The 18,637-nt window shown below is 38.3% G+C and overlaps 1 protein-coding gene across 1 annotated transcript in view; it reads right to left on the reverse strand.

The window, feature by feature from the left end:
- The window catches only part of kcnh3 (potassium voltage-gated channel, subfamily H (eag-related), member 3), a 113,605-nt gene that overhangs the window by 16,786 nt on the left and 78,182 nt on the right, over positions 1-18,637 (reverse strand). The window contains exons 6-10 of the mRNA XM_088315106.1: positions 18,156-18,313; positions 16,211-16,412; positions 9,898-10,257; positions 6,659-6,858; positions 6,183-6,432 (exon numbers count right to left, since the gene is read on the reverse strand). Of these exons, the coding sequence (XP_088171232.1) occupies positions 6,183-6,432; positions 6,659-6,858; positions 9,898-10,257; positions 16,211-16,412; positions 18,156-18,313 (1,170 nt within the window). The remainder of the gene's footprint in view (positions 1-6,182; positions 6,433-6,658; positions 6,859-9,897; positions 10,258-16,210; positions 16,413-18,155; positions 18,314-18,637) is intronic.

The following is an 18,637-nucleotide window of genomic DNA, read 5'->3' on the forward strand; positions in this document are numbered from 1 at the left end:
GAAACAACACTAACCCACCTGTTCTGATCAGCTTTTCACCGATAATACATAATCATTTCCTTATCAAAAATCTTTTACACGCTGCTGCACCCATATAGCATTTAATATTACGATTTTGAGTATATATGATCCTGTTACTTAGTATCTGTTGTTCTGTTTATTGTTTTTTTTTTTGTTCTTCCACCATGTAAAAGTGCCTTTGGGTGTTTTTTAAAGTGCAATACAAATAAAATGTGGCTCAAGATGGTGGAATGAAAATTGGATTGAAAATGAAAAGAGGATTATGGGCACTCAATCGGATAAATGGATGAATTAATTGATAGTTCTAGATGGCTAAAAATGATGAGTGGATGACAAATGCGAAAGAAAAAGGGTGGATAGTAAATTCTCCATAGGTTCGATAAAAGGATGCACCGGTGCAGATGGAAAAAGAGGATTGATGATGAATGGTCGGATGGATGGCTGGATGGAAAACGGCTAAAGAGGAAAGATGGATTAATGGATGATAAGATGACCAAGTTTCAAGCAGAAAGAAATGTTTGTCTTTTATGTATGAGTGTTATTATTATTATTATTATTATTATTATCATAGATATTGTGTTAGTGTAGAGCCATACTCCCGCCCCCGATCAGTACGTCCGGGCATCATTTCAAATTGCATTCCTGTTTCAATTACGATTGTTTAATTCGATTCCGCTTCCTAATAATTCTGAATTCCCACAAAAAAATAAAAAGACAGAGCTAACCGAGTTATTTGGTGGATGAAATTCTATGAACTGTTTCTGAACTTTATTATGAGTTACTCATAGGGTTATTTTTAACCAGTATATTAATATGAAACCTAGTTACCTAGGTACCAGACTGAGCGTCTGAGCCGAAATGTCAAAGACGGAACTCGCGGAGGGTGTTTTCTTTTTTTTTTTTGCAGGGCAACCTCCTTTGATAGTATTTAATGAAATTTTATTGCATGAGGTAGAAGACTGGCGGAAGACATTTGCATCTTCTTCTTCTCCTTCTCTCTTCCCCCCTTCTTTTATAGCCATGAAGAAGAAGCACTGTTGCCGTGAGTAATCATGGCATCACTTTTGCTTTGCACAATAACGTCAACAAGGACCTTTGTATATAATGCAATGCGGGATTCTAGTAAAGGTAAACTGTTTTAAGACTAAGTTTAACCAACACCTAAACATTTTACTTGTCCTGCTCAGCGAGCAGTTCATGTCGGATGGCTAAGCTGCTCTCAGCTTCTGACCACAGCTGTTTACTATCCACTTATTCGGCTCGCCTATGATTAACTGAACGGCGCATTTCAATTAGTGTACGTTTCCGAACAGAACGTTGTTCAAAGTGCAGTTCGTTTATTCAGGTGGATGAGACTGGCGAGATAGAACAAGCTGGGTTATCTAAGCCAATCAGCTCACAGGATAGATCTACTGGTGCTCTCATTGGTCGATCTCGCGCCGTGAACCAATCACGCGCTTTGTATGAATGCCAGTGGGTATGCACAAAGCCTCTGAGTAAACTCACTTCTTTGAAAGAACGTGTCTTTCCGGAAAATGGATGCACCTATTTCCTTTTATGAATTTACTGGAAAAATCTGTGAAGTACTGAAGCTGCAAAAAGTGAAGCGCAAAGTTGCGAGAGAACACCGTATACACTAGAGTTACCGTATTTTCCCGACTATAAGTAGGACATTTTTTTCATAGCATGGATGGTCCTGCGACTTATACTCAGGTGCGACTTATAATTGAGAAAAAAAATTCACAGACAGCCACGAGAGGGCACTCTGGTTTTATGCACTAACAAAGATAACTGAGACCTACGGAGCACAAATGTCCCTCAAGAAAATCAAACATATTCTGCAGATTACAAAGCTTCAAGGAGTGAAATTTAGCTTGTTTTTTATTTATTTATTTATTTTTAGAAATTTTCTAACTAGCCTCCCAAGATAACATGCCTGTTTTTGATCTGGTATTTTGTGAAATCAACCCGCAAAAAAATGTGCGACTTATGTATGTTTTGTTTTTTTTTACCTCATAATGCATTTTTGGGCTGGTCCAACTTACATTCTTGCGCAACCTGTAGTCGGGAAAATATGGTATATACTGCATGATAGATTTGTGTTTTGATTGGTAGATGTATGGTAGATGGATGAATAAGAACTTGGCCATATATACGTTTAAACATTGGCGGTTGTTTTATGGAAAGAAGTTATGTGGCTTGTGGAAGAATATATGGTTAATGGATGCTTGGAAAGTAACATTGGTGAAAACATCACGCTAATAGTCGTCATCCATTCTTGTGAATCACTCTGTGTGTGCGGAGAATCATAATTGGTACTGCAGAGGAGAGAATGGCGGCAGGAATTAAAAAAGGATGTGAAGAAGGAGTAAGTGGCGGAGGAGGAGGATGAAAGAAGGTGAAGTGGAGGAGAGAAAGATTCCAGATGATGATGGCAGATCGTTGAAGAGGGGTGAGAAGAGAAGAAGAAATGAAACTATGGTACAAACATCTTGTACATGGCCTTCCCTCCATCTGTGTTTCTTTCTGCCTCCCCCTTTCCTCCTCTCGAACGCTCTGTGTCACACAGATGATGAGCGGCGGCCAACTTGACGCCAAGCGCCAGCAGCTTTGGGGAAATCTGCCGTTAATAATTGCTGCAAAACGTTCAACTGAGCCGCAGACGGAGCTTCCAAAGTGACACTTTGCAGACTCGATGTGTCTTTCTCTGCGTGTGCATAGTGCATAATGTTTTTTTTGGGGGTTTTTTTTCCGTCAGTGTCAGTGATTTGCAATCTCTTTGTCTCCTGTATTCCCATTGTTCTGAAATTGCATTGTGTTCTCCAAATGACGTTTTTGTCATGATCCTGTTACTTGTGGTGTCTTTCTTCCTCAGTGGCTAGGGCCATCTTCTTTAGTTCACGTTCTGCTCTTCATTGATTGAGTGATTTGTGTCGACCATTTGTTTGCCGTTGTTATTTTCTGTTCTCACATTCATGTGTTTCCTCAGTTTAATAAAACACTCTGTAATTGCTCTATAGTCGGGATTTTGGTTTCAGGATTCGGCCATTACCTCTCGTCAGAGGTTTTCCTTTTGCCGTCAATTAGCTAGTATGAAAATATCCACGAATTGAAAGCATGTTAAGTGAACCCGTTTATCACAGGGGATATATTCTAAGCCCACTAATCCTGTAAGACTCATGAAAAACGATTGTGTGTGCCAAAACAACAGAGGGAGATATAACTCTAATAAGGCTTTTGTTATCCAATCAGAAGCTGAAAGAACATCTAATTTTAATATAACAAACACAAAAAAGATGCATTTAACAAAACAATAATTCATTGATGTGGTGTCACACAAACGCAAATTAAAGAAAAAGCTTTAGTGAAATGTAACGTGGGAATGGGAACTTTTTTTGGAAATGATGACACAGAGTCACCATTTTTCCTTACACTCATTCAGCAAAGGCATTTACTTTGCTGTCTTGTGGTTGTAATTGTCAATGCACTGCACTGATTTATCCCTATGTTGCGAGTTACTGCGGACAGCTGTAAAGGTTACATAATCGATCATCACTCCTTCTCCCATTAAGGCATGTACACGTGCGGATGTAACTGAAGTTAATGGAAAGGTCGCGATTGGAAAACAGATGTTGTCCAGTGTACGGGGGAGCATTTCACTCATGGGATAAACTAACTGCAATAACATAATGTAACATATTGTAATGTGTTCTTGAGTCCAGAAAGCCACCTTGAACTAAAATGCATTATTATTATTATTATTATAATTATTATTATTATCATTATTATCATTATTATCATTATTATAATTATTTTAAGTATTATAATTATTATAATTATTATTATAATTATTATTATTACTATTATTATTATTATTATTTTTTTTTTTATTTTTTTTTTACATGTGATGGTTGATTGGGTTCCATCTGACTAACAAACCAACGAATAGTGAGAAAACCTATAATCTTAGTTGAGGTAAATATTTAGCTTCCTTGTTGTGGAATCCGGCCCTTGAGGACCTCTATCCAGGCTGTTTTAGATGTGTCCCTCCTCCAAAACACCTGATTCAAATGATGAAATCATCGGCAAGCTTTGCACAAGTCTAATAGCGATCCTGATCATTTGAATCAAGGTTACATATAAAACAGGCCGGAGAGGGGCTCACGAGGACTTGGAGACCCATGCACTAAATTATTCATCAATTGGATCCAAACTCAATCAAGTCAATTGATCAGTGTTTATGGTATATGGCTTAAAAGTATCTAAGCAAAGAAACACACTATTTTTTTTTCCGCAAGGGAAAGGTGTGATGGGTCCAAGCAGATTTGTGTGTACACTTTCCAGCATTAATAATCCAGATTTATCAATAATGTAATATTCCATTAATTTTTAATAGCAGCGCAGCCCCATGCTGCATCGATTGATGCGTGCTTGTGTGTCCCGATCAAGAGCAAATCCGGGGTCTTTGGCATTTGGATCTAAATTCACTTCACCTTACACATATGCACACGCCATTAAATCAAACCATTTTGCCCTTTTCAGGAAATGACGGAGGCGTGAATGTGTGTCCTCACAAATACATTGACACACATGCACTCACACACACACACGCCCACACACGCACGCGCACCCCCCCCCCACACACACACACATGAAGAACAGGGGTATGTTTCTCCTTTTACATACAAACACAAATGAGGTTTTCTGGATCAGTGCTACACAGTCTGTGAAACATCCTTAGGTAATTAATTAACTTGCAAGTAAGTCTGCACAAAAGTTGATTCCATAAATATTTAGTTTTTTTTTTAAATTTTATTTTACTGCACTGTGGACGACTGGTTAGCACGATGGCCTCACAGTGCAGAGCTTGTGGGATCGATTCTGGATCCGGCCTTCCTGTGTCCCGATTGTGTGCACAGAATTTCAAACCCCAAAGCAGATTGTGAGCTAATACAGAACTTTATTGAAACAAGAGAGCGTGGGAACGTGAGCAAGGAATAAATGCAAAGCAACCAAAACAATAACTACATCAGCATCAGGCTGATGTGAATACAAAACGCAAGTATACAAGCGGAGCACAGTGGAAGCTAGACGCCGGAACAAGTGACACAAACACTAACGGAAATGAATGTAACGGAAGAGCAGAGAACAACAAACAAAAGAACTCGTCCCAATTGGGAGAAAGACAGGTGATTACAAACAAAACAAAAGTAAGTCCTAACTTCACAAGAGAGGATAAAGAAATATAACAAAGACATGAAATACTCACGTGAGTCTATAGTCTAGCAGAAGCAGACGATTGACCAAGTAACCAGCAAGCTGCAACAATATTCCGGCGACTAGCTTTTACTTCTCCAGCAGTTACTTTGTATTTTTGTATATAAACACCACTGCATCTGGGTCTGAATTCTGCTGCTAATGTGACCCAACTTTTTTTTTTTATGTTACAAGCCATCTCGTGGCCAATTATTTATTTTTGTATTGCTTTTTGGTGAAGTGCAATGTGAATTAAGACAAACTTCAAACGTGTGATTGCTGACGTAAACTGGGGAGAAAAAAAAGGAAGCGCTTCAGTCGCTTTTGAAAGGGACTTTTTGTGTGTGTATTAATTAAACCTTGCAAAACTAATTAATTTTATTGGGTTTTTAATTAAACAGATTAAAAAATGGTGGTGCTTTTTTATTGGGGCTGATTGATGGCATTTAAACTCATTTGTAAACTGAGTCAAGATATTGGTCAAGGAACAAATTTAACGCGCAAGTTACCGCATACAAAATTGAAATTGGAAGAGTTTGTGTATCAATGGTTGGGTTTCTAAAATGTCTGCCCACCCAGGAAGTGTAAAATTAAAACAGCTATGGGTATAGTAAATCTTTCATTTATTCTTTTTAGGAACTATTATGACGTCAGAGTAGGAACTGATCCACGAAGCTCAAAGTTGCGAGGGAAAATTCTGTTTTGATTTTCCAGCATTCCTCCAGTTTACTATTATTATTATTTTTTTGTATACTACCATTTATACGTGCACACACTCACTTGTGCACACACACACACTTACCTAATCAGATTCATAATTAACTAACCAGCTGAGCAGCATCAATGCCCATAACGCTTAATGCTAACGCTCTCGTTGACGCTAATGTCAGTGCGAGTATACTCACCCAGTATGGCGAGCACAGTGTTGTCTTTCAGGACTTCCATGGAACCAGAACACACAAAGTAGATGGCCTGCAACGCGTCGCCTTGTCGGATGAGGAATTCGCCGGGCGCGCAGAACGACGTCTTGATGATGAGCGACAGCGAGCGTAGGCACCCCCTGCTGGCCGACTCAAAGAGCGGAAGCTGGAGCAGCTCCTTGTTTAAGTGCATGGCGATGTCAGCGCGTAGTTCATCTGGGAAGTCCTTCAGGAGCTGAAAAGAGAAGTAGCGGTGTCTTATATACTTAAATTAGTCAAGCTGCATTCATTTTCAGTTTGGACGCCGTTTGGAGCTGTCCATCAAAGCCAAAAGGTAAGCAGAGCTGCAATGGCTTTTGTTTAGCGGGAGCCAACAGCGTTTGCAGCTGATATGCGGCATATTGTTGTTTGCTGACGTTTCTTCTGTTTCACTCAGGTTGGTTTCCACATAATCAACTCACCTCACTGACGTCGATGCCGTTGTTGACCGACCAGGTTGTCTGGAAACACTCCAGCATGCGTTGCTCTAAGGCTTTGGGCAACCGGTGCACCCTGATGAAATCCTTCAGGTCTTTAGTGCGCGTGTGGTAAAGTGAGCGGCGGGAGTACATCCTCTGAATGATGGCGGTCACGTTGCCAAACACCACGGCGTGCATCAGCGCTGAGGGAAGAGCAGTGGAGGAAAGCTACCATGAATACAAAAGCATGATCGCATTGACAACCCAGTCTGCAACGTGATCTTGAAAACAAATAAGATCTCAAGTATATGCGCATAATTTTTCAACCTTAACAAATATGGAGAAGAGTCTGTTGTGAATATATTTATATACATAGAGCAAAAATTAGAATTTAAGGCTTTGACCCTCACGCCCCACCATTGTGCAGGGTTAAACACAAAAAGAGTCTGGGATGTTTCTGCTCTGCAGGAATGTTTCCAGTTGTGGCACAAAAAAGCAGGGTTATGGCAATCAGACATTAAGGACATAAGGAAAATGATATTTTCATTACCCTCTACAATAATGAGAGTGGATGGATCGCAATACAAAAAACATGTTTTTTTTGTTTTTTTTAGACATGAGCAGGACTGTGTGAACATTGTTTTGAAGGGGAATGCAGAACGACTACATGGAGCTCACCAGAAGGATAGCATTCAGTAGGATTAATGAAGAAGTCACCACTCCTCCAGCTTCCTTCCTCTCTGTCTCTTTTCACTTTCCAATTCTCACCTCTCAGGAGGAGTGAGCTTGTTAAAAACCAGCAGAGGCCTTTTTTTTGGCGCTTGAGCTAATTGAAAGATGGGAAGATTTCTACAGAAAACTAATTAATGATGGAAACAGAATGCAAAGAACTCCACTCATTGCACACAGAGTTGGGGGTATCGCATTCTAGGAGTAACGCGCTACAGTATGACATGACATTTAATTGATGTAAAGTTATATAACAAGTTACTTCGTATGTTTTTGTGATATCATGACTGTTACTGCAGTGCGTCAGGGTCACATGACAAGGTTAGAGACAGAAAATGTATGAAGAACAAGCATGCCATTATTCTATTAATAATGTCGATAGTCAACTAAACCAATTATCCCCAAGCAGAGTTTCTTACTTGCCAATGGTCTGACATCCTAGTTGACTGTTCTAAAGAATCTCGTTTTAGAATGCAAATATTGCTTTCACAACACGGTCTGCACACAACATGGCTGAGAAGTTAACAGTCATGGTGTCATAAAATAAAAAATACAAAACACAAGCAGGACCAAACCTAAGTAAAAAGCAGCATTTTAGAATTGTGAAGGATTGAGAGTCTTGTTGCTTTATTTAAGGAAGTGTCAATATGCCAATGTGGAGTCATTTTTTTTTATTTGCAAATTCATTTGGACACATCATAAGATAAAGGAGTTTCTATTGGAAATGGCCCAAATCACCTTAAAAATGCTTGAAACAAAAGTTGCCATCATTATATATATAGATACATATACATATTGTGTTCCAATGCGTCCACACTCCTGGAACTTTTTGTCAAACATTGACGCTCCTGAATTGTGCAAGTGGTGTTGGACAACGCATATGACTGCTTGGGAGGCAACTCATGAAGACATGAAGATGCAAGCTGGCTAGTAAGGCGCTCGTTTTTCTGAGCTGACACCTTTGTTTTAACAGCTTGATGCTTCTTGTTGATATTAGCCGTGCCTTTATCCTACTGTTAGCCGACAACTGCACTGACAATTCGAGCAATATTGCCTCGCTTGCCTACCTGCAGTGACGTAGACGCTGAAACCGGATAAAATAACAAGCTGAGCTCCAAAAGGTAGCGTGCCAATTTGTCATAAATCTAATCACAAAAAAATACTGTAAATCCCTAAAGAGTCTTTTGGGGGGGGGTGCAGTTTAGTACTGATGTCATTTTTACATGCAAACCTATTATATAAGTGCCAATGTTAACTCATTGAGTGCCATTGACGGCTAAAGACGTCAACGATCCATTTTCTTTTTTTTTTTTTTTCTCGTCAAGACATTCAAGTGTCCCTTTTCGGCCAAAAGATAAGCAGAGCTTCATTGACTTTTGTTGAGATGCACAGATATGTGTCTGAGAACCATCAAAAGGTTGATTTCCTTAAAATAAAAAAAAATAAAAATAAATAAAATAATGCAGCATAACCTGTGGGTGAGCAGAAATTGAGTGGATTGAATACATAGCTGCGCAGAAAAGATTGCAGAACTGCCGGCAGTCTTTGTAGACATTTCTAAAGGGGCAGATGTGATGCAAACTTCCATTATCAGTATTGTAGAAGGCATTTCCTTACAGTTATGTTTAAAATGTTTGGTTGCTTTGTCATGGTGTAATTTAGCAAAACATTATGGCTTGCCTGCTGGTAGATTACTTTCCATTTCAGCGTCAAAAGTCAATCACGTCTGAGCCATTCAAGCAGCAGAAAAATCCATTAATTAGCCAGCCCCTCGATGATCACGTTTGAATTTCCACCGCATCCATTTTTGAATCAACTTATCTCTGAGATGAAAATTACTTTTGAATTCACTTGGAAGCAATTTACCTGATGTAATAATATTTTCTTTTGACTGACAAATCACCACAGTACAGCAGTATAGAAGGCTAAAATCATAAAGTTGGTGAAAAGTTAAATGATTCTTTTCTTTTTTTAATTACTTCAGATGCAAAAAAACAGATAAACAGATAAACAGACGAGCAACAACAACAAAAAAATCACAAGTAAATGTAACATGGAGGGATGGCCTTAATCATAATAACAGGCTGAGTCCAAACTGAAAGTCCCAACTAAAAAATAAATAAATAAATAAATAAATAAAAACAAAGTGATGCAACATCGAGCTAGCAAGAAAGAAGCTATCCTTCACGTGAAATTGGTCAATTATTATGCAGTATCCTTACTAAATTAGGAATGAAATCATGCACATTTAAGAAATAAAGCACAACAACAACTAAATAAATGAACTAAAAAAAAACACACACAAACATATAAAACCCCAAATAAATAAATTCAATAAAAATAATGAAAATGATGCACGATAAAATAGTAATTTCGGTTTTAAACCAGTGCCAAAGTTTAATTGAGAGGGACTGGTCACATTTCATCGGTTTTGCATAATGCCAGGATGTAAAGGCAGACAAACATCAGCTGACTCAAAAGATGATTTACAAACAAAAGAAGCATCCACTCACCGCCAATGAGCATGGTGCAGATGGAGAAGATCTTCTCCGAGTCCGTGTTGGCCGACACGTTTCCGAAGCCCACGCTGGTCAGGCTGCTCAGGGCAAAGTAGAGCGATGTCACGTAGCTGCTACGCATGGACGGGCCTCCGCCCAGAACTCCCAAACCTCCAGGCGACGCGCCCTCGCCGGCCGAAGTGTTCCCTCCATACTGGCTGGAGTTCCAGGGAGCTTGACCAGCAGACTCTGAGCCTGATTCGTTCCACTGGCTGCTGTTGGCCGAGGGGACACCGGAGGAGGTGGGAAAGAGGGCAACCAAAGGCGAGAGGAAGTAAGGTGTCCCTAAACGCTTGGCCAACTCATGCAGCCAACCTAATAATGGAGAGTAAGGGGGAATAGGGAGAAGGAATATCATCATAATTTGTATTTTATGCAGATGTAATAACCATGTAACAAGCAAAAGAAAAAAAAAGTTTGCTGCTCCTTATTTATATTCACTGCATCTATTATCTCAAATAGTGGATAGTGGGCTATTTATTAACTATGACATTTATTAAGGTAGAGGCCATTACTTATTTTTTTTTTTTGCCAGCAGATAAGAGAAAAAACATGTCAGATGTAATGTGCAGCAGAGAATTATTTTATTTTTGAATGCAAATGTAAAAATTAAACATATAAAATGAACCTGTAAATATAGAAAATAAGATAAAGTCGTACCTTGACTTATGTGATTAACTTATTTCATCCTCAAGCTCATAACTCAGTTTACTTATGTACACTGTGAAACGTTTTCCTCACAAAAACACAATTTTTGTGTTATTTATTTATTTATTTTGTAAAAATGCGTTTTTGGTAAAATAAACATATAGAAATAAATAAATAAAAAAAATAAAGAGAACATAAAGAAAATCAATTATGTAATTAATCCAAAAGTCACACATAGGCGTGCGCAGACACACACGCACACATTGTAGTACATTCGTATTGGTGTGTCCTTATCGGGGTGTGGCTTAACAGGTCGAGTATTCCAGGAGCTCAGACTCCAGCTTTGATTTCCTAAGTATGCACCATGCTCCCTGCGAGTGTTTTCATTTTGTATTTTCGTGTTTGGTTGCTAGTCAGGTTCAATAAATGGCTGACAGTGTATCAGTAAGTGTTGCTACTTTATTTTTCCAGTTTGAATGGCGGCATATCCGAAACCTCACATACGCAAGGCAAAAGAAATACACAACTGGCAATTATTTCAGACCGAGCTTTTACTACAACAGAGGCCACTATTTAAGAAAAGTATTTATCTTTCCCACTAGCTCTCTGTAGGCCTACAAAGTTAGCCAGTTTGTTCACACCATAACCAAAAGGAAGTAGGCATGACATCTTTCATTAAAAGTTTCCATGAAGACTCTCACAACATTCACATACTCGTCACCCATCAACAAATCCCAAGAAAGTACCAACAAGTAATCTAATGCCGATGAGGAGACATTTCAAAGTAAGGGCGGCAAGACAGAGGCGAAGGCGCACGTATGAATAATTTAGAGAGAGCGCTTGAGAATGAACGTACGTGACGTGTTGAAGCCCTGCTGAGCTTCTGACTGCACAACATGTGAAACAAGATGAATCATACAATATAGATACCGCCGTATTGATTTACTGTATGCGCTCGGCTCACGATCTGAATCAGAATATGTCTGTCTGTCCATCCGTCTATCCTGCATAAGACCAGTACAACAAAAATATGTCATTATAATCGGGTTGGTTGGTAATTCAACACCAACAATGTATACTTTTCATACTATATATCCATATATTTTCAGTACCAGTATTAATATTCGCATTTTTCTTCACTGATTGGCAGCGAGAAATTAGACCTCATAATGAGGTCCACTTGAATATGATTATGTGCCAGATAAAGGGTTTGCTCAACTAATGGGGAGTACAGTACATTCAAGTGATAAAAACATTTCCTTTTATAAGGAGAAGACAGGAAATCAAATCGTAACAAGTCATCTTATCATCTTAAGGTAAATCTTCATAATGCATTCTTTGCAGCGGAAAGCATACGCTGTGTGTGCTATTGTTAGACATCGTGATTTCCTAGGCATCGTAATTGGGTCTTATTTCAATGTATTGGGACTCATGAAGGCTGCTAATATCAGTCATTGATACGAAAGGTGCCCAATGGGGGCCATTTACTATCACGTCTCTAATGTCCAATAAGACATAATTTCCTCTAAGTATATGTATGTTTATAAGCAGAGGTGTACATAAGTGGTGCGCCGGTGCACATGCGGCTTGGAAATTGAATATTACACCCAAGTTCAATTCTGCGTTTGTGCACTATGAATAGGCCAGGACAGCCTCAATTTGAAGTCTAGTCACAACGATTGCCAACTTAAAAAAATAAAAACTAAGTAAGGCATTGATATGCAGCATCCAGTATTACTTATTTGATTTTCTTTAGAATTTTACCCATGCACGTGTTGCACAATAGCCTTTGAACAACCGTTTTTTCGTAGATGGGCACAGGTAGACAAGGACGTTTGCACCGTTGTGGGAGTGAACACAGCCAACTTGTTTGTCAAATGACATCATTCCCTTTAAATTTAGCACAAAAGAGGCGCACAAAGTCTTTGTCAGGGATGAATTATTGGAGTCCCTGTAGATTGAAGTGTCCAAAATACAATTTATAAGAAACTGCAAGCAGACCTCCACTGGTAGATGATTTAAAGTGGAGATCGCCTTCCATCACGATCATTCGTGTCTTTGTGTGACAGGTAATGCTGTACCACCACAAAGGGGGTTGTTTTATAAAAAACATAAAGATGATGATCATAATGAAGTGTTCTATTAATCGATTTATATTTGATGCACACTCATGTCATATTCAGATATGATGTCATCCACCACACAAGAATGTTTCTGCCTGTAACTTGATCAAATCCACCAAAATCGTGTTCCGCCACTTGCGCCAAGACTTTGACCTGCTTCGACCTGGTCTGAGGTCTGGTCAACATTCAGGTCACCAATTTAGCAGGGACGCCAGGGGCATGTAAAATAAAGTGCCCTTCCTCCACCAGAATGCTCAGCAGAGTGCAGGACAGTCTGCCAAACTCCCAAAACACAGTAAACTAAACTTGCCCCAGAAGGAAAATGAAGAAGCGCCAGTTTTAATGCTTAAAGCACGTGCGCTGTCTACAAAAATAGAGCCCTTAGATTGTATTATTGTGTTTCTATCAAAAATTAGGATTATTTCCTAATTCAATTTAAGTGACTTTCTGCAATATGATATTTCATGCATCCACAATTACCTGCTTTCATCGATTCAGAAAAACAGGTAGCATTGCGCTTTGACTGTGCTTTACTCATCGGTTGCCTAATTTTTTTGTACTTGTATTTACCCATATTTTGTGTTACATTTTCAGACTGCATTCATGTAAAAATATCCCAAATACAAGTTCTGACTTTAAGTAGATCTATTAAACTCCGTGTTTAACTGACTGAGTAACATAACGTTGATGAAGCCAGAAGAGAAAAAAAAAATCCCTCCATCCATCCATTATCTGAGTCGCTTTTCCTTACAAGGATCACAGGCGTGCTGGAGCCTTTCCCCACTATCTTTGGGTACACCCTGAACTGGTTGCCAGTCAATTGCAGAAAAGAAAAATAATCTATGTGTCAAAATCAATAGTGGTATTGGTGAAGAGTAAAAACTAATTTGTATCGATTTGTAAAAAGTAGTATTGAACATCCCGAAAAGGAAGTGAACCCATCAAGACCTGAACTATTCTGTCCTAAAGACTGGAGGCTTGGTGTAATCATTGGAGAGCTGTAGTGTGAAAGAAATACTTGAATGGGTCTATTTTGGGAACAAGGAACAAGATGAATGGACATTTTCTGATGAATAGAGCTCATTGCTGCCCCAAGGCTTAAATAACAGTTACTGGAGGAACGCACTTTGGGCTGCTAGTGCATATTCGGTTCTGTTTATTAGCATGTGCAAAAAAAAAAAAACAATGTTGGATTTAACACATCTAAAATTATAGGTACTAAAAAACAAAAAAAAATACTAAATTCGTGTCTCCTGTATTCATTTCTTGCCTGTTTTAGGGAGACCAAATTTCAGACACTGCCGGGGGCAAAACAAAAGAAGCGCTTGCAGCAAAGAGGAGATTGCGGAGCATAACACATCACTGCAGTCACAGGGAAAGTTGATGCTACTGTGTATTATGATTATTTCATGATGTTGTTTCAATCTACTCAACAAATGAGTGACCACTGGGGCTTTGCTCGAATGCCATTCAATTCCAGTCTGGACATAAACGGGTGAAAATTCTTTGGAGGAGAGTCTCCGAGTCTCTGGAAGTTTCTCATAACACCACAAAAAGATGCTGCCTTTGTGGCTCGTCACTTAAAAAAAGTTTTTATATGCGCTGCAAGTCTGAGGCTGCTAAGTTGGTTAAACCTTTGTGTCATTAGAAATCCCTTTATTGTCATGGTAATCAGAACTTTATTTTGTATTTGTATGACAGAAATGATTTGAAGCATGATTTGTGTGACATGTATAAAAACAACTTGCTTGAGTGATTGAATTCTTTGTCGTGTATGTTTCCTGAACAATGTCAGTCTTTTTATTAAGGCAACTTGGAACGATTTGGGAAAAAAAATCTAACTGTTGAGCCCATTTAAATTGTTGCTATTTTCAATTGCTGCATTAAATGATGCTTGAGCAACATTTGAGCAATTCAAGGTTGCATACGTATTGAGCATGGCATCTGCACACCTCCTGACAGGAAGTATATGGCACATTTTTTTTTTAATTACACCTGAGGTCAGGGCCAACGCTATCAAGATAACTAATGGAAATTCCCTTCACTTTCTTGGCGAGACATATTAAAACAGAAGCAGACCCCGGACGATGATTCAGGATACTCGAGTTAAGGAATGGGCTACTGGCGGCCCACACTGAGAGGCCCCTTGATTAATTAAAAAAATAAAAGAAAAGAAATGAAATGAAAAAAAAAGAAAGGTGTTTTTACAAATCTTTTTTACAAAACCAAATGTGTAAAAAGAAAATTAAAAATGGGGGTGCCATCAGCAAAATTGCGGGTGCCTGACTGCAAATATGCATTGACTGTGGGTTTAAGTTGTAATATCAACATTCACCACTAAATGGCAGACATGACATAGTTGCCCTTACATCTAGTCTATTACTGCCATATACTACAACATGAGGTGGCTTAATATATATATATATATATATATATATATATATATATATTTACAGCTTTTGTATTGATATGCAGACAATCCTAGTACCTCAATAAAACTACAATTTTGAGTGAGTTCATTTTGAAAAGAAATCAAAAATAAATTAAAAAATAATGCACAAAAGCAGTTCTTGCACTTAAAGCACAAGAGCCAGGTCTTGAACAAATTTCAATGTTGTATTCAAAATATTTTGTGTCTCAATTAACGGTTTCTCGAATTGATACACATTAACCGAGGATTTAATGAAATTAACGTGATGGCCAGCCACTGCGAAATCGCGAAGACGGAACATAGGAAGGACTTTAGCAGACCACATTGTGGACGTGCTTGCTGTGGTTTTTCCTTCTGAATCATTTAGTTTTTTGTATATATTGGATTATGCTGCCATGGAGCCTTGCTGGCTTTTTTTTAACCGACGGGAGGACAGCGTGAGCCTGATTCAGTGCCCCGGAGATGCTGTTTTTTTTTTTATGTTTTTGATTTTTTTTTTTTACAAAAAAAAAAGGGAAACATAGTTGTATCGGTCTGCATACCCACTTTTGAGCCCCTAGCATATTTACAGTAGATAATATTGAGAGAAAGAAAATATCGAGAGAAAGATCTAGGCATTTCGAACAGGTATGTTGCTGATATTGCTGGAACTGGGCTCATTTGCTCAGAGAATGTTGAAACTACAAAAGAAAATGAAAATAGTTACATAGGCAAGTGTTATATGATAACAAGTATGCATTGGAAATGGAATCACCACATGTTTGTTGTTTGCTTCAAACCCTTTGCGGTTAGGTTAGTGCATCTTTTAGAAATGCATTAAGAAATATATTATGAATGAATGAATAAATATTTTTGCACATTTGCATGATTTTTGTCTATATTTAAAATGGGAAGTCCTATGTAGGCCCGAGTACCACTGATGAAAATTTGTGGCCACCTCCCGCATTTAATTTGCCCACTCCTGATCTATGGGATGAACGTCAAGTGCGTTGTGTGCTGATTTTTGGGACTGTGAAAGCCAAATGAATTATAAGGCTACTCGAGTGGGCGCCAGAAGACTACTGACCAATGTCCCAGGATCCCGGACTCTCGATTTCCCTGCGTCCAATGAAGTACCATACGCAAGCCATCCAGTGGGCCAGCAAGGCGAACATGGACATGAGCAGGGTGAGGACCACAGCGCTGTACTGCGAGTAACGCTCCAACTTCTGCAGCAGCCGCAGCAGGCGTAGCAGGCGCACTGTCTTCAACAGGTGCACCCCAAAGTACTGCAGGGGATATGGTACAGTTAATTAAAAAAAAAAAATCAATAACTGGAGAGTATGAGTTAACTGTTGAGCCTATTCTAACGCATTTGCTAACCAAAACATCAGCACTGAGATGCACGTAAACAATATACAGTCTAAGATGAATTAAAGAGTAAAAACTCACTGCTGGTTGTAAATGAGCTACCTGTTCTTATGTTATGTGAAAAGCAACAACGAGGATTCGAGTCGACTCTCATAAAATGTAGTTGCTCCACAATCTCCATCCTTAAAACTTGAAAATTACCCAATAAAAGTTCCCAAAAAATTTTACCTATCAGTTTTAAGAGTGTTTTTTTATGTTGTTTTATGTGTTGTTTATTTTCTTTTTTACACAACTGTCTAGATTTTCTTGAAAATACAGCTTTCTTTATATTTTGTTTAATTTTTAATTTTGTTTTAATATGACTGACTATTACAAAGTACTATGAAATCACAAGACCATTTTTTGTTCTCCTAATCTAAGTTATGACACTTTTTTAAAACAACAACAATATTATACCCAAAACATTTTTCTTGTAATATTATCCCTGTTTTTTTCCTTGAAATCACAATTCACAGAAACTAAACACCTTCATGGTTCTGTTCAATCTGCCTCTGTTCCCTGCAGTTTACGCAACAATAATACTGAATATTTTTCAAATTAAATACGCCATTTTAAATTTAAAAATAATTCAAAAAATCTGGTTATTACGACAGGTGTCCAGACACAACATTTTTCACTTCTGATCCGATACCGATATTGCGACCTGGGGTAACGTTCGATACGATATTTCCCGTTATGATATCTGCAGGAATGATACAGTACATGCTTTAGTTTCTATTTTTGTATGAATTGTTAGAAGAGACTTGATCAAGTTGTACTATTAAAATAATTAAAAATAGTATGCAGCGGGTGGTATGAGAAAATATGACCCATTTATTCCAAACATACATGAATGCAACCCCAAACATAAGAATGTACTACACTTGAATAAGATAAATGGAAAATAAATTAAAGCAGCGCTCTAGAGTCTAGACTGTTATTGGACTGGCTGTAAACTTTTTTTTACTTGTTTGCAGCAGCGCTAAAGTTAGAAAAATGTATGACTGAATCACATTCACAGAACTGCCAATTACAGAAATTCACTTCCTGAGCAGTTTATGTTAATTTTTCCAATTTAAAATTCTATTTGGAACATTACTGCACGGCTGTGCATGGGATTGTTTTACTCTATAGTTAATTTTTAATGCTTCAAAGAATAAGTCACTCCCAGAATTATTTATTTAACAGTGACTTTTCAACAATGCATGTTGCACATACCTGCGCTGCCGTAAGCTTCAATATTTATTAAAAGAAAAAAAGAAACAGAAAATAATGGTGGTTGTTTTGATCACATGGCCTCTGCATGCTCGATCAGGCAGCTGCTGGATACAAGACCAGGAGCGTAGCTGGGAATGGATTGCTTGCCAATGAGTGAGATCTGGGATGTAGACAGATAAAATCCAATCCAGTTTTTTTTTTTGTCTGATATCGGATCGCAATCTGATACGAAGATCAGATCGAGACATCCCTAGTTATTACAATAACAAATACTAATAAGAAGAAATCGACACCTTCCACCATTGAGTAAAAAAATGTCCCTGGTCACTCTTTGGTGTAATGCGGTGTTCTTTATTTCTTGTGAGAGTTCTGAGGTGAGGAATCATATCAGAGACAAGACTCACCACGCTGACGTTGAAGGCATAGAGGAGGTCAAAGGGGAGGGCAGCGATGAGGTCCACAAACAGCCAGGTGGTGACATAGTGAACACAAATGGAGCGGGCGTCATACACCACCTGACCCGACGTGCTCACAAAGGTCGTTCGAAAGTTCAGCACGATGTCTGGAGGTGACAAATGAGGCAAAACAACAATAGGTGAAAATAAATAAGCATTCTTAGAAACAATATATACATAGCATCCACGTTACGCACAAAACAAAAAACAATACTGATGTCATTCCTTTTAATATTCCTCTCAGAAATAAAATCAAAACAACATTTGGGTTGTATATTTTGCATTACTGTTTTCAAATGCTTGTGTAAATGTTTGGCAAACTTTTTGGAATTTCTCTTAAACAACTTAAAATTTGTCACATAGTGTCACACAATAATTATATGATTAATGTGTTTAAAATTAATAGACTTACCGAAAAAAATAATAGAATG

This window comes from Idiotropiscis lumnitzeri, chromosome 14, assembly GCF_059441095.1.
Source record: "Idiotropiscis lumnitzeri isolate Australia: NSW breed Sydney's pygmy pipehorse chromosome 14, RoL_Ilum_1.0, whole genome shotgun sequence".
Taxonomy (NCBI): domain Eukaryota; kingdom Metazoa; phylum Chordata; class Actinopteri; order Syngnathiformes; family Syngnathidae; genus Idiotropiscis; species Idiotropiscis lumnitzeri.